Genomic DNA, 17078 nt, shown 5'->3' with positions numbered 1-17078 from the left:
TCCCTGGTCCCCACTAACTAGGCCTCCACCACCCTCCACAGCCTGCCCTTGTGCTTGGGCCTGACCTTGCTGCTCCCGGGGCTATGAACACCATTGTGTTGTGGAGCTCATTGAAGGCCACTCATGCTGATGACACGGAGCAGCCTGTTTTTGGTATTTATGGGATTTTACATTTTAAAACAGGAGAGAAGATGGAGGGGTGGGGGGGGTGGGGGTCTGGTTGTTTATGAATATCTGCCTCTGTACTTGTCCAATTAAGATTTGTGTCTACATAATGTTAGTGATGAAAGAGCGGAAGTACCTAACCATACCAAGTAAAGAAAATAAGTAAACAGATATCATCCTTGGCTTATGAATTTCAGCTCAAATTCAGCTTCCACACAAATGCACAAAGGCAATGCTACTCGCTTGCCTTTTCCAGTGAGTTTAGTGTGGCTAGTCTGTGTTTTTCCCTACCAAATGTTATTATCAGTGAGAGAGAGAGAGTTATCAGGGGCAGTCTAGGCCCTCAGTGCCTCACAGAGCCATCATGGATAACCTCCGAGCCACTCATGCCAAAACTCGCCATTTCCCAAAAGGCTGGAGAGCAGGTGATCATTTAGGGCACAGCTCTACATGAATCACCATGCCAATCAATATCTAACATCTATTAGCATTTGAAAGCAATATTTCCTCTTTTTACCTTGCAACATTTGTGCTTAATGCTGTGAAGTACCTTATCATAGGTTTGACAGCAAAAGAAAGGCCGGTTCCCATGGAGACTGTGAAAGCCATTGGTTTCCTTTTCAGCTGGATAATGAACTTCTCTCTTCTTTATGTCACTCTTCCCCTCAGCTCTCAGCCCCTCCAGTTAAATTCAAATCCGTGCGTCCTTGAAATCTTGAATTTCTTCCAAATAGTTCTTCCAAACAAGAACACAGACAGAGAGAGAGAGAGAAAGAGATTTGAAGCTCCACAGATACGATAGGCCTATTATATGGGATATTGATAAAAATCCTAGAAATCTAAACATAAACTCAAGTTAATTTACTTAATACTAATACTCAAAAACCATTTTTGGTTAGAAAATACATTAAATAAAACTAAAAAGGGTAGATAGCCTCCAGTGTTCATTTTATGCTTTCTAGTAGGCTAACAAATAACCATATTAGGCAAAACACCGACCTCCAAGACTGACCTCTGTTCAGCAATGCATCAGTTTTCTTATCTTCTCCAACACTCATGGCTTGTATAATTTCTCTGCCAAACTCGCCCTGCACCAAATTATAAGAACATTGGTTGTAATTGATAAACATTAAACATGTATAATTCCAAAAGTATTAAACAAAACAAAAGTCAATGGTGAAATTATTCAACAAATGATGTCAACGATTTGGGTGAGTGGATTTGGAGGGCACGGGCTAGCCCTACCTCAATTCTGCTGTTTTGGCGCGTTTTTTTCAGGCGGTCTCCTGATTTGCCCGTCTCATAGGAGATTAATTAAAATGGCTCTAACTGTACATCCTAATTTCAAGAGCACAGACATGATATTCGTCACTTGCCAAATGAAATATTTCTTAGGCCTCCTGCTGCTTCTTTCTTGATACCCTGTCTGTAAGACAACGTTTTTTCAGACCGTTCGAAACATATTTAAACGGCAACTGAACCAAAAACAAACAACTTCTTAGTCGAGAACGGTCTATGTGGTATCGATATGAGTCAGAAACATTTATTCTAGTGTCAAAATGAACTACAAAGTGTAAATATGATCATGTTGGTCACAAAGTCAGTATCGATTTGCGAGAATATAGGGTAAGTAACAGTATCCATTGAGTTGGGTTTATTTCAATCCTGCCAACATTGTATCAACGAACGAGGCGGCTCAGATAATATTGAAACGTTTTGAATCAACTAGACTGTTCGGAGAATAATAATATTGCAACATAGTAGCCAATGCAGAGGCGGCCCGCGAACGTTTTTCCCCCGGGCAGCATGGCTCTGTCTGATGACATTGTGTTGCCTACGCTGCATCTGGGTGCTCATTATATACAACAAAACAGCCCTACATCCACACTATAGTTAAATAACTTAATATTTAATGACGTTTTGCCAGCAAGATTGGCCTGTTACAAGATAGAATTTTAATTCGAGTAGATGGACAAGCAAGATTGATAGAGTGAGAGGTGGAAATGCATTATACTAGAGGCAGGTAAGCTACAGGTAGAGATGAAGGCAGAGGATGATGATGTAGGTCTACAGCAAGAAGTTAATGATTACCTAGTTGAGATAATATAAATAGTTAAAATAGTTATCTCAATTATTGTTATGTCACTGCATGACAATGCACATTTGTTATAGTCTACAATTGTTATTGTCTTTGAAGCCAAAAACAAGACATGTATTTTGGGGAAATAGCAAGTTGTTTTTTCACACCAATAGGTCTACACGAAACCAAAATTGCACTAGCCTACTGGGCAAATAAATGAAAATAACAATTAGGCCTACAGCTTTCACAATCTATATTTTAATTTGAATAAAATAGCAACAAGGAGGGCTCCCCAATTCCAAATTAAATGAACCCCTGGCTCTCAGATTACAATAAGGTTTACAAGGCTGACATCAAATTCAAAGCAATTGGTGCACTGCCTAAACAGCTGACCGACAAAGCAAATGGCACTCTTTTTAAAAGTGACAGAAAAGGTGCACAGGCTGGAAGCTGCTCTACGAGCAATTCTCCGCATGGTCCTAAAGCCATCCCTTAAGGTAAACAGCCATTGCATTTTAATCCGAATTGAAGGGTGGGGTGGGGGGGGGCTGAGAATTTGTTGTGGATGTTTATTTTTGACAGCTATATCAAACCGCTAACACAGGACTGGTAAAGGCTCAGTGTACTTCTTTTGTGAAATATGTTTTCCTCACAAAAGAAAGTATATATATATATATATATATATATATATATACTGCTCAAAAAAATAAAGGGAACACTTAAACAACATCCTAGATCTGAATGAAAGAAATAATCTTATTAAGTACTTTTTTCTTTACATAGTTGAATGTGCTGACAACAAAATCACACAAAAATAATCAATGGAAATCCAATATATCAACCCATGGAGGTCTGGATTTGGAGTCACACTCAAAATTAAAGTGGAAAACCACACTACAGGCTGATCCAACTTTGATGTAATGTCCTTAAAACAAGTAAAAATGAGGCCCCGTAGTGTGTGTGGCCTCCACGTGCCTGTATGACCTCCCTACAATGCCGGGGCATACTCCTGATGAGGTGGCGGATGTTCTCCTGAGGGATCTCCTCCCAGACCTGGACTAAAGCATCCGCCAACTCCTGGACAGTCTGTGGTGCAACGTGGCGTTGGTGGATGGAGCGAGACATGATGTCCCAGATGTGCTCAATTGGATTCAGGTCTGGGGAACGGGCGGGCCAGTCCATAGCATCAATGCCTTCCTCTTGCAGGAACTGCTGACACACTCCAGCCACATGAGGTCTAGCATTGTCTTGCATTAGGAGGAACCCAGGGACAACCGCACCAGCATATGGTCTCACAAGGGGTCTGAGGATCTCATCTCGGTACCTAATGGCAGTCAGGCTACCTCTGGCAAGCACATGGAGGGCTGTGCGGCCCCCCAAAGAAATGCCACCCCACACCATGACTGACCCACCGCCAAACTAGTCATGCTGGAGGATGTTGCAGGCAGCAGAACATTCTCCACAGCGTCTCCAGACTCTGTCGCGTCTATCACGTGCTCAGTGTGAACCTGCTTTCATCTGTGAAGAGCACAGGGCGCCAGTGGCGAATTTGCCAATCTTGGTGTTCTCTGGCAAATGCCAAACGTCCTGCACGGTGTTGGGCTGTAAGCACAACCCCCACCTGTGGATGTCGGGCCCTCATACCACCCTCATGGAGTCTGTTTCTGACCGTTTGAGCAGACACATGCACATTTGTGGCCTGCTGGAGGTCATTTTGCAGGGCTCTGGCAGTGCTTCTCCTGCTCCTCCTTGCACAAAGGCGGAGGTAGCGGTCCTGCTGCTGGGTTGTTGCCCTCCTACGGCCTCCTCCACGTCTCCTGATGTACTGGCCTGTCTCCTGGTAGCGCCTCCATGCTCTGGACACTACGCTGACAGACATAGCAAACCTTCTTGCCACAGCTCACATTGCTGTGCCATCCTGGATGAGCTGCACTACCTGAGCCACTTGTGTGGGTTGTAGACTCCGTCTCATGCTACCACTAGAGTGAAAGCACCGCCAGCATTCAAAAGTGACCAAAACATCAGCCAGGAAGCATAGGAACTGAGAAGCGGTCTGTGGTCCCCACCTGCAGAACCACTCCATTATTGGGGGTGTCTTGCGAATTGCCTATAATTTCCACCTGTTGTCTATTCCATTTGAACAACAGCATGTGAAATGTATTGTCAATCAGTGTTGCTTCCTAAGTGGACAGTTTGATTTCACAGAAGTGTGATTGACTTGGAGTTACATTGTGAAAGGAAGACCCAGAGTTACCTCTGCTGCAGAGGTTAAGTTCATTGGCGTTAACAGCCTCAGAAATGGCAGCCCAAATAAATGCCTCACAGAGTTACAGACACATCTCAACATGATCCAAACACACCAAGACAGTTGTTAAGAGGCCACGACAACACCTTTTCCCCCTCAGGGGACTGAACATTTTTGGCGTGGGTCCCCAGAGCCTCAAAAGGTTCTAAAGTTGCACCATCGAGAGCATCTTGACCAGTTGCATCATCGCCTGGTAGGGCAACTGCTCGGCATCTGACCATAAGGCGCTACAGAGGGAATGCTTATGGCCCAGTACATCACTGGCTTCCTGACATACAGGTCCTATATACTAGGCGGTGTCAGAGGAAGGCCCAAAAAATGGTCAAAGACTCCAGTCACCTAAGTCATAGACTGTTCTCTCTGATAACAGCACGGCAAGCAGTACCGTACAGCCAAGCCTATAGGACCAAAAGGCTCCTTAACAGCTTCTCCAAGCTATAAGACTGCTGAACAATTAATCAAATGGTCACCCGGACTATTAACATTGACCCCCCCTCCCTTTGTTTTTACACTGCTGCTACTCACTGTTTATTATCTATGTATAGTCACTTTACAAATTACCTTGACTAACCTGTTCCCCCGCACATTGACTCAGTACCGGTACCCCCTGTATACAGCCTCGTTATTGTTATGTAATTTTCTTTTTACTTTTATGTTATTTTGTTACTTTAGTTTATTTAGTAAATATTTTCTTAACTACAAGTCTTGAACTGCATTGCTGGTTTAGGGGCTTGTAAGTAAGCATTTCACGGTAAGGTCTACACCTGTTTTATTCGGCACGTGACAAATACAATTTGATTCGATTTTTTTTTTTTTTTTTTACATTTTAATGGCTCCAAATGTCAATGACTTAAAAGCCTCAAACCAACTATAAGTTGTAGAAGTTTTTGAGTCTACACATATTGAAAGTATTTAATGAGAAAACTAAAAGGTGTGCAATATGAAAATATTGTCCCATTTACCTTGTGTAATTTATTGACTGTCCCTAACTAGCCCCACTATCCAAAATCAAACCAACTTTGGAAATTGGCAAAGGAGTTGGCTAGTTTGCTAGCTAGCCTAGGCTACTTCCAAACCCAAGACCTGGTTAGACTGTTTAAATGTATTTAACTGTGTAGTGTTTTGGCAGACTGAATGTACTAAAACTTCCCACATGTAAACACACACATAATGACACCCATTACACCTCCAAGACCCAAATCTCGTTCTCAGTCGCATTTCCTAATAAGGAGGCTTGAAACCAAGGCTAAATCAGTCAGTTCAGACCTCCTTTAATTTGGATGCTACCATTGTCCTTGAGGGTGGGGGGGTGGAGTTCGATGGATAGACTTTGGTAGATTCCCTTGAGGCACAACTTCATTTTTTTATAGCCTCCATAGGCCTAAAATGTGAACCTGTTATTAGTAATATATTCTTATTTAAATAAAACATATGCACCTTTCTATTGAAATAGTCATATACGTTCCCGCTTCTTCTGTGGACATCTCAGCTGTTGGTCTTATATGTCAAATTCCTTCCAGGCAATTGATCCAGTCATTGGGGGCCGGAGTGGTGTCACACTTGTCCTCATCCCTAGCAGACACAGCTGATTAAACTAATTGCGTTCTAAACTGAAGATCATGATTAGAGTCAGGTGTGTTAGCTGGAGCTGGGGAAAATGTGTGACGCCAATCAGGCCCCCGAGGACAGGAGTTTCCCGCCCCTGACGTAGATCGTGAGAGGTTGTAATCTCACACGAAGAGCGTGGGAGAGACTCAACAAACGTTGGATAACAGTATTACATTGTTCCTCGGCAAAAAAAATATGGAGAATATAATTTGCTTCGCCCGCAGAACTCAATTCGGTGCAGAATGCGTCTCTTTCCTTTCACACTTGATATAATACACTACACAGTCCTCAGAGTAACTTCAAGAAATTATTAGAAACGTATTATCCGTTAGGTGTCTACAATATTGTGACCCTGAGTATTCAACACAGATGTTCTTCACCTGCGCAGAGCCATGTCCTTGGAGCAGCCGCGCCTTTCATGAGGCGAGCGCGATGTGGATCGACGAGAGAGGCAGGAGGGGGGCGCACGGATCCCTCTTCTTTTCTAATGGCGTAATTAATAAGTGTATGAAGAATAATACATAGATTACAGTACAATATAACGTTAAATACAGCGACATGTATCATGCATTACTTTGAAACACTGCATGCATTATTACAAATAACTTTTGATTACCCCCAAAAAACGAGGGGAAAAATGAAAACATTCAGGAAAAAACTGACAATTTGTCATTTTTCCAGTGTTTATTTAAGGAATATACATTTTCAATTAAATCAGTACAATTTCAACGTATTTATGTATTTTGTGGAAAATATATGAAATAGGCTGCTGATAAGTTAGTATTTATGAAACTCATCAAGCTTTTAAACGTATAACCCCATATCCTGAAAAATAGCCGAGATGTTTAGGGTTGATTATAAATATTTAATAACTTAATAGATTTTTTTTATTACTCTATTAAAATATGTTCACCTTAACACTCTGAAAGTTGTAGGCTTTCAATGCATAGTTTCCATATGCATGTGGTATGCTCAATATAATATTTACATAAGACTTATTTACTTCTATAAAAATATGCAAATTACTAAACTTATTTTATAAGTCCATTGCATTTTACAAGTCCAACAGCATTCATAAATGTCAGAGAACTTATGGCATTAATAAATGTTCTCATTACTGAGGTCTGAAAGGAACAACAATATTTTACCCAAATGTTACCCTATATCAAGAGACAATATGTTCCCATATATTTACAGAATAGAGGTTTCAAAAAATAATGTTTGTATTTTGCTTCATTTTATACCAAGTTCTAGCATTAAAATATTGTCTGCTGTAAATGAACTGCTGAGACTAGACTACTTAAACCTGCTTTATGATAAACATTGTGCTTTTATTACACCTTCTGCAGTGAGCTATACAATGCCTGTTTACTTGCCTGTTTATACTATACCAATGACAATGTATAAATTCATAATGTTTAGCTATTATAGGAAATATTGAGGCCCTCCCTATAGTAAATGTCTATAACAATTAAATTGACTTGCTACTGACTTCACAGAAAAAAATATATAGTCAAAGAAACTCCTTGCCAAACTTCCCCTATTTTATTTTGGGTTAAGATTATTTTCAACTCAACATCACTTGTAATAATATCAACCTATATCTCAATAAATGCGATAAACCCATAGGTAATTAACTGATATAGTTTCACATGATGCCCATGCTTTAGTAAAGAAACCGATGGGGCCACCTACTGACCAAGCTGAGAACATCCTACATGAGATGACTGAATCTTCTGTAAAGATGTGCAGTGGTATATACTATTGGTAATTATATTGTATGTGGTTGGTTTATACAACATTATATATCCTAACAACAGAGTACAGTCGTGGCCAAAAGTTTTGAGAATGACACAAATATTAATTTCCACAAAGTTTTATGCTTCAGTTTCTTTAGATATTTTTGTCAGATGTTACTATGGAATACTGAAGTATAATTACAAGCATTTCATAAGTGTCAAAGGCTTTTATTGACAATTACATGAAGTTGATGCGAAGAGTCAATATTTGCAGTGTTGACCCTTCTTTTTCAAGACCTCTGCAATCCGCCATGGCATGCTGTCAATTAACTTCTGGGCCACATCCTGACTGATGGCAGCCCATTCTTGCATAATCAATGCTTGGAGTTTGTCATAATTTGTGGGGTTTTGTTTGTCCACCCGCCTCTTGAGGATTGACCACATGTTCTCAATGGGATTAAGGTCTGGGGAGTTTCCTGGCCATGGACCCAAAATATCAATGTTTTGTTCCCCGAGCCACTTAGTTATCACTTTTGCCTTATGGCAAGGTGCTCCATCATGCTGGAAAATGCATTGTTCGTCACCAAACTGTTCCTGGATGGTTGGGAGAAGTTGCTCTCGGAGGATGTGTTGGTACCATTCTTTATTCATGGCTGTGTTCTTAGGCAAAATTGTGAGTGAGACCACTCCTTTGGCTGAGAAGCACCCCCACACATGAATGGTCTCAGGATGCTTTACTGTTGGCATGACACAGGACTGATGGTAGCGCTCACCTTGTCTTCTCCGGACAAGCTTTTTTCCGGATGCCCCAAACAATCGGAAAGGGGATTCATCAGAGAAAATGACTTTACCCCAGTCCTCAGCAGTCCAATCCCTGTACCTTTTGCAGAATATCAGTCTGTCTCTGATGTTTTTCCTGGAGAGAAGTGGCTTCTTTGCTGCCCTTCTTGACACCAGGCCATCCTCCAAAAGTCTTCGCCTCACTGTGCGTGCAGATAACCTCACACCTGCCTGTTGCCATTCCTGAGCAAGCTCTGTACAGGTGGTGCCCCGATCCTGCAGCTGAATCAACTTTAGGAGACGGTCCTGGCGCTTGGTGGACTTTCTTGGGCGCCCTGAAGCCTTCTTCACAACAATTGAACCGCTCTCCTTGAAGTTCCTTGATGATCCGATAAATGGTTGATTTAGGTGCAATCTTACTGGCAGCAATATCCTTGCCTGTGAAGCCCTTTTTGTGCAAAGCAATGATGACAGCATGTGTTTCCTTACAGGTAACCATGGTTGACAGAGGAAGAACAATGATTCCAAGCACCAACCTCCTTTTGAAGCTTCCAGTCTGTTATTCGAACTCAATCAGCATGACAGAGTGATCTCCAGCCTTGTCCTTGTCAACACTCACACCTGTGTTAACAAGAGAATCACTGACATGATGTCAGCTGGTCCTTTTGTGGCAGGGCTGAAATGCAGTGGAAATGTTTTTTGGGGATTCAGTCATTTGCATGGCAAATAGGGACTTTGCAATTCATCTGATCACTCTTCATAACATTCTGGAGTATATGCAAATTGCCATCATACAAACTGAGGCAGCAGACTTTGTGAAAATGAATATTTGTGTCATTCTCTAAACTTTTGGCCACGGCTGTAAATTTCTTTGTTGGGCCTAAGACTTATGTGACAAATTATTTTGTATACAAAAAGTCATTAAAATTAAATGTTTTTATTTTTTTTTTTTATCGATAGGTACATCAGTACTAAACATCTACATTTAAGCCTAGATATAATTTGTATTCCATTGTTACATTTCTATTCCGTTTTAGATACTTAGAGGCACCAATGCACACCACTAATCGGTTTTGTCACAGTCAGCCCACAGAGTGGCGCTAGTGCTCATGGGATTCCAAATCTGACCAGACTACAAATCTTCAGATAAATATCCATGGAAACCATATTCTTCCTGGGGCTTGCTATTACATCAGTGGACGGCTTTAACAACTAGCTGGTCTCTTTGAGCATAAAATCTGTATTTAAATATACCCTTTAATGCATCCTTGTTGGAAAGGAGAGCAGAGGTATGAAGGTAGCGGGGCAGACAAGACAACTAAATCATTGCAAAACACTGAATTGCAGACAATTAGTTGAACATTAGTTTGACTAGTTTATGACAATGGACAACCAATAACTGAAGGCGTACAACAAACAATGCATAAGTGAATGTAATTGCTAAAATATACATAAGTATCAAAAGTAAAAGTGTAAATTATTTCTAATTCCTTATATTAAGCTAACCAGACGGCACCTTTTTCTTGCTTTTTTCATTATATACGGATAGCCAGGGTCACACTCCAACACTCAGGCATAATTTACAAATGAAGCATGCATGTTTAATGAGTCTGCCAGATCAGAGGCAATATGGATTACCAGGAATGTTCTCTTGATAAGTGTGTGAATTTGACCATTTTCCTGTCCTGCTAAGCATTCAAAATATAACAAGTACTTTTGGGTGTCAGGGGAAATGTATGGAGTAAAAAGTACATTATTTACTTTAGGAATGTAATGAAGTAAAAGTTGTCATTGACAACAACTAACAATGCTCTACAGAAATATGGAGAATACACCTGCTGTGTACTGTGACTATTTTAACACCATCTATTGCTTTATGGAGAGTTGGTCTTCCCCTATTTCAGATCTCAATATCAGTTTGTTTATGGATGATTACGATGGACAATCAATACAGAGCCTTGGCTGGAAAGTGGAAGCACAAGATCTTTTGGTTGGTGGGGCCAGCTTGGTTTTCTTGGCACGGACCAGGGAAGGAAAAACCCAAACAGTCCACTACCATGACCAGCTCACTTCCTGCTCTTGTTTCTCCATCCGTCCCGTCCTCCCACTTCCTCAGGTCTCCTCCTTTCACCCCTGTCTGAATCATGGAGGACCTACATCCGATAACGCCTCATGTTTGGGTGAGACACGTAACCAACCATTACTTTCCCACACTCTCCCTCTATCATAACCCCATTCAAGTCTGCAAGACACTGCAGCACGAAGGAGTTCAGTTCGATATACGCACACAACTTAGATTTTGGTTAATCAACCAATGTCATGGATAAATATTGACAAATATTGACATAACACATAGCGCATAACAAAATAAAATTATAACCAAATGACGGTAAGCAAATGTGGATTTATAAAAATCGATTTAATGGCATTATGTTATTATAAACCTATTGAACCATGTGCCTTCATATCATACCTTGAAGCTGAGTTATAATGCCTTATATAAACACGACCAGTAGCTTAAATATAAAGTACAGCAGTGTAGTACTTCAAATACCCTTAGGAATGGACCTCTGACCTGCAATCTGCTTTACAGAGACATCTGCTTTCACATGGAAAGTAAGACAGTCTTTCTGAGAGCAGCAACAACAACAACAACAACAACAACAACCAAAACTAGTGTGGAAAAAGACCATGTTGGGTCTAGTAATGAGTCCAAATTGGGTAATGCAGGAAAATCTCCTCTTTATCCAAAGTGTGGGTTGTTGGATGGAGTTGATACTCCAGCCTACGCATCCATTCAGTCCCTCTACTCCCTCACACCACCCCACCCCTGGTTTCCCCACTGCAGAGACAGACAGATAGACAGCTGTGGAGACGCTGTGCTGAAGGACACAAACAGCTGGGAGAGGACTAGTGCTTTAGCTACCACACATTTTTTGGATAACACACACTGTTTCTGTTGAACTGTTTCAGCTTGCCTCAACCTCTGAGTTTTTTTGATAATTGTGACGTCACCTCCACTCTGACTGGAAGACATTTTTACCAGCCAAACTCCTTGGATCATATTTTTTAAATAATGTTATAGGAAGAGATGCTTTTGATGATCACAGTAACTCACTGATAATCCATAATAATCCATTCTGTCATACCCATCCACAGAGCCTCTCTCTGAGTACGTGCTACCATAATAACACAAATCTGAACAAACAGATTACAGATTACATACATTTCCTCCTGCTCTTCAGAGTCCTGTAGCTACTGTGCATAACACTCTGTGGTAATATTTTTATTTTATTTATTTAACCTTTATTTAACTAGGCAAGTCAGTTAAGAATTAATTCTATGAGACTACAGTCTGGCTCAGACAGAGGCACATAAACTGTTTTGTTTCCCTGGTTGAAAGGATTTGAACTCTTGTCTTACAAGCACGGCAACCGGCAGAATTAAATTAATACACAAATATTCATATTAGGAAGAGACTGTACAGTACATGTATAAAACAGACTTGGCTTTTACATTTTTGCGGAAGCTCTTATCCAGAGCAACTTACAGGAGCAATTAGGGTTAAGTGCCTTGCTCAACAGATTTTTCACCTAGTCAGCTCGGGGATTTGAACCAGCAACCGTTCAGTTATTCTTATCCATTAGGCTACCTGCCATAGCTTCTTACTAACAAGGGGGAATGTGGATGTCTCACGGAACTACATACTTTCAACACTGTTTTAAAGTGTTAGTGGTGATAAGGAGACTGTTTTCCAGCGGTGTAAAGTACTTTAAAGTACTACTTAAGTCGTTTTTTTGGGTATCTGTACTTTACTATTTATATTTTTTGACAACTTTTACTTCACTACATTCCTAAAGAAAATAATGTACTTTTTAACTCTGTACATTTTCCCTTACACACAAAATAACTCATTACATTTTGAATGCTTAGCAGGACAGGGAAAGGGTCCAATTCACGCACTTATCAAGAGAACATCCCTGGTCATCCCTACTGCTTCTGATCTGACGGACTCACTAAACACACATAAATTAAAAAGCAAGAAAAAGATGTTGTCTGGTTTGCTTAATATGAGGAATTGGAAATAATTTATAGTTTTACTTTTACTTTGATACTTAAGTATATTTTAGCAATTACATTTACATTTGATACTTAAGTATATTTAAAAACAAATGCTTTTAGACTTTAGGTCCCGTGTGGCTCAGTTGGTAGAGCATGGTGTTTGCAACGCCAGGGTTGTGGGTTCAATTCCCATGGGGGACCAGTACGGGATTTAAAAAAAAAAAATGTATTCACTACTGTAAGTCACTCTGGATAAGAGCGTCTGCTAAATGACTAAAAAATAAAAAAAAGTAAAATGTTTTACTCAAGTACTATTTTACTGGGTGACTTTCATTTTTACTTTACTCAAGTATGGTAATTAGGTACTTTTTTCACAACTGTTATCTGAACTCAACCGTACTCCCACTTCTTCATTCTCTTTAACATGACATTAGCTGCGTTGACCCAACAGCCTTATAGGAACTGAACTTCTCATTCAGGTCTGAGTTCTGTCAAAAGGCCCCTTCGTTCACTCTGGACAGTAGTCATCCTGTGTCTGAAATGACAGAACAGCATCCAAAGAAAGTGCAGCTGTGTAGTGGCCAGCCTAGGACTTTTAACTGTTTCCTCCCTGTTTATATCATGGAGGTTAGGCATATCTATATGATGCCCCATAGTTGTCCATATGTATAACCCACTATCTCATAGGTTCAGCGCTGGCTTTAGGCTCTGGGTTCTTATAGACCAGGGCGATCTCATGGTTCTTTTTGGGGCGCTTTGTCAGGCAGGTTGTCGGTCTATTTCCAGTGAGAGCTTTGACCAGCTTAGAGCGGTAGTGATCCCCAGCCAGGAAATACAGGAGGGGATCAATACAACTGTTCACACTGGCCAGGGGCCTGGTGATCTTATAGGCAAAGTTGACGATGTTCAGAAATTCACATTTGGCATTCAGTACACGGTAGGTGTAGTAAAGGGTGCGTGTGATATGGAAGGGTACAAAACACACGGCGAACACCACCAGCACCACCACAATTAGCTTGATGGACTTGGTGCGTGAGGGTGAGTTCTGCAGGCTGGACGAGAGCCCCCGTCTGGGCCGACACAGAGCCAGTGCCATCAGACAGTAACAGACCATGATGACCATGAACGGGATGCCGAACAGCAGGACCATGACCGCAGAGCTGTAGTCCACATACTCCTCAAACTTCTCGGGATTGGTCGTATCGTGACACATCGTGTCGTTGTCCCTCTGGCTGGTGGTGACAAAGATGAGGTTGGGCACCAGACACGCCGTGACAGCAGCCCACACCATTCCACACACGGCGTGGGCATGGCGTGGCTTCACCATGGTCAGGGCCTTGATGGGGTGGCAGATGCCCAGGTAGCGGTGGACGCTGATGCAGGTGAGGAAGAGGATGCTGCAGTAGAGGTTGGCGTAGAACAAGAAGCGGACGATCTTGCAGGCGGCCACGCCGAAGGGCCAGTGGCTGCGGTTAGCGTAGTAGTAGATGAGGGTGGGCAGGGAGAGAACGTACAGGAAGTCTGAGAGGGCCAGGTGGAACATGTAGACGGTGCTGGTGTTCCACGGTCGCATCTTGGTCAGGAACATCCACAGAGCCACAGAGTTCAGCACCAGACCCAGAACGCACACCAGGCTATAGGAAACAGGCAGTAGGATGTACTTAAACTCCTCATTGAAGCGACAGGTCTCGTTGGAATAACCAGCACTCAGAAGAATGGACTGGTTCTGCACAAGGTGGCTGTTAATGGCTGAGTCCATCTTCTGTCTCTTCAGCAGAGAGCTAAGGCTTGGATTGTAATATCTGTGGAGACATTGAATACATTTGGAATCCACATGGCATCACTCTGAAAATGACAGTTTCACCAAAAATATATATATTTAGTATGAATTCAAATTTTGAAGCAGTCCCTGATTCAATTTTTTCTGGAAAGAAAAATATTAACAGCATGTTGTGTTAGAAATACAAATGTTTTGTTGACATCTTTGAAGAATGAACTGAAGTTCAACCTGCTCATAAAAGTTTACTGCACTGTATATATCCAGGGCCGGCTCCAGGCATAAGCAATATAAGCAGTAGCCTTTTTTTAGGAACTCAGTTGGGGTCGCAACTTGTTGAGAGTTAGAATAATAGAATAGACGAGGTGCACGTTCGAATTTTGGTTGTGCATTAGCAGTTTTTCTCTTGTTTTGTCAGTCACTGACTGTCACTCAATTAGCCATGTCAGCTAACAATTTGGTATGTTAGTATGTTAGTCTGACAGTTATCTAAACGTGTTGTAATCATGTATCTCTGCCCCATGGCAAAATGAGTGGAATTGAATGAATAAAAAAATAACATGGCAAAATTTTATCTCTGCCCATGGCAAAATGTGTAGAATTGCATGAAATACATTTTCAAATGTACATTTTTCTCTCAGCTGTCAAAAGGGTTCTACTAAAACATTAGGCCGTTTGGTGGGCTCCCCCAACCGAAAAGTCTAGAGACTGCTCTGCTTATAGCCTAACCTAAAAAAAAATGTTTTCATTTCCTACAAAGCCTATTCTGAAATGAACCCCAAATACCGAGCCATATCCATAAACGGATAACATTGGTGTTGTATCTAAATCTGTAATCCAAATAGTTCGCCGGAAGATTACAGAGAAATGTGCGCATGGTTTAAAAAATACATTTAAAAAACTGACGAGGATGCACACTTCTTGAAAACCTGGCAACTCAATGTGACTCATCGTAATAATTGCACTATAGCTAATAACCCTGACATAAGGGATATATAACTTCAAAGTTGAACTGAGATGTACAATTTACCCACCTTAGATACAAAATTGACTTGCCGAGACGGACTTGACTTGTGACCGCTGCTCTCAGTGCAGTGAGCGCACTATCTCTGCAAACGGCTTGGATAGAAATGGTATATGCGTCTTGACTGACTCTCCGGTCTAAAGGAAATATGCCCCCTTCTTCTCATCCGTCCACATGAAATACAACTCCGATATTACTGAGGCAAGTTATTCGTTTTAAACCCGATATTCAATCAATGTTTTAGCATGATAATAACACTGATTTCAAATAGTGCTCAATATGAATTTTTTGATTACTTATATTTTTTTGTAAATTTGCCTTTTGAAGTGATGTAGCATAATTCTCACAATATTGCTTCATATACACTGAGTGTACAAAATATTACACTTGCTCTTTCCGTTAAATGGACTGACCAGGTGAATCCAGGTGAAATCTATGATCCCTTATTGATGTCACTTGTTAAATCCACTTCAATCAGTATAGATGGGGAGAAGACAGATAAAAAAAATCTATTTTTAACCCTTATGACAATTGAGACATGGATTGTGCATGTGTGACATTCAGAGGGTGAATGGGAAAGACAAAATATTTAAGTGCCTTTGAAAGGGGTATGGAAGTTTTTATTTATTTATTTTATTTCACCTTTATTTAACCAGGTAGGCAAGTTGAGAACAAGTTATCATTTACAATTGCGACCTGGCCAAGATAAAGCAAAGCAGTTCGATAACATACAACAACACAGAGTTACACATGGAGTAAAAACAAACATACAGTCAATAATACAGTAGAAAAATAAGTCTATATACAATGTGAGCAAATGAGGTGAGATAAGGGAGGTAAAGGCAAAAAGGCCATGGTGGCAAAGTAAACACAATATAGCAAGTAAAACACTGGAATGGTAGATCTGCAGTAGAAGAAAATGCAAAGTAGAAATATAAATAATGGGGTGCAAAGGAGCAAAATAAATAAATACAGTATGGGAAGTGGTAGTTGTTTGGGCCAAATTACAGATGGGCTATGTACAGGTGCAGTGATCTGTGAGCTGCCCTGACAGCTGGTGCTTATAGCTAGTGAGGGAGATAAGTGTTTCCAGTTTCAGAGATTTTTGTAGTTCGTTCCAGTCATTGGCAGCAGAGAACTGGAAGGAGAGACGGCCAAAGGAGGAATTGGCTTTGGGGGTGACCAGAGAGATATACCTGCTGGAGCACGTGCTACAGGTGGGTGCTGCTATGGTGACCAGTGAGCGGAGATAAGGGGGGACTTTACCTAACAGGGTCTTGTAGATGACCTGGAGCCAGTGGGTTTGGCGACGAGTATGAAGCGAGGGCCAGCCAACGAGAGTGTACAGGTCGCAGTGGTGGGTAGTATATGGGGCTTTGGTGACAAAACGGATGGCACTGTGATAGACTGCATCCAGTTTGTTGAGTAGGGTATTGGAGGCTATTTTGTAAATGGCATCGCCGAAGTCGAGGATCGGTAGGATGGTCAGTTTTACGAGGGTATGTTTAGCAGCATGAGTGAAGGATGCTTTGTTGCGA

The 17078-nt window shown here is 41.2% G+C and overlaps 1 protein-coding gene and 1 long non-coding RNA gene across 2 annotated transcripts in view; both read right to left on the bottom strand.

Moving 5' to 3' along the window:
- Positions 1 to 849, bottom strand: part of LOC106604739 (uncharacterized) — a 51186-nt gene extending 50337 nt beyond the window's left edge. Inside the window, exon 1 of the long non-coding RNA XR_006769864.1 lies at positions 716 to 849. This is a non-coding gene — a long non-coding RNA (uncharacterized lncRNA). The remainder of the gene's footprint in view (positions 1 to 715) is intronic.
- Positions 850 to 10032: 9183 nt separating this feature from the next.
- Positions 10033 to 15794, bottom strand: LOC106604737 (P2Y purinoceptor 4). The gene is made up of 2 exons (XM_014199708.2): positions 15551 to 15794; positions 10033 to 14541 (listed from the first exon to the last, which is right to left on the bottom strand). Exon 2 carries the CDS (start codon positions 14496 to 14498, stop codon positions 13416 to 13418), a length of 1083 nt encoding a protein of 360 aa, XP_014055183.1. The 5' UTR covers positions 14499 to 14541; positions 15551 to 15794; the 3' UTR covers positions 10033 to 13415.
- Positions 15795 to 17078: the final 1284 nt, after the last annotated feature.

The sequence above is a fragment of the Salmo salar genome, chromosome ssa05 (assembly GCF_905237065.1).
Source record: "Salmo salar chromosome ssa05, Ssal_v3.1, whole genome shotgun sequence".
NCBI lineage: Eukaryota > Metazoa > Chordata > Actinopteri > Salmoniformes > Salmonidae > Salmo > Salmo salar.
This window is presented reverse-complemented; position numbering and strand designations above follow the sequence as displayed.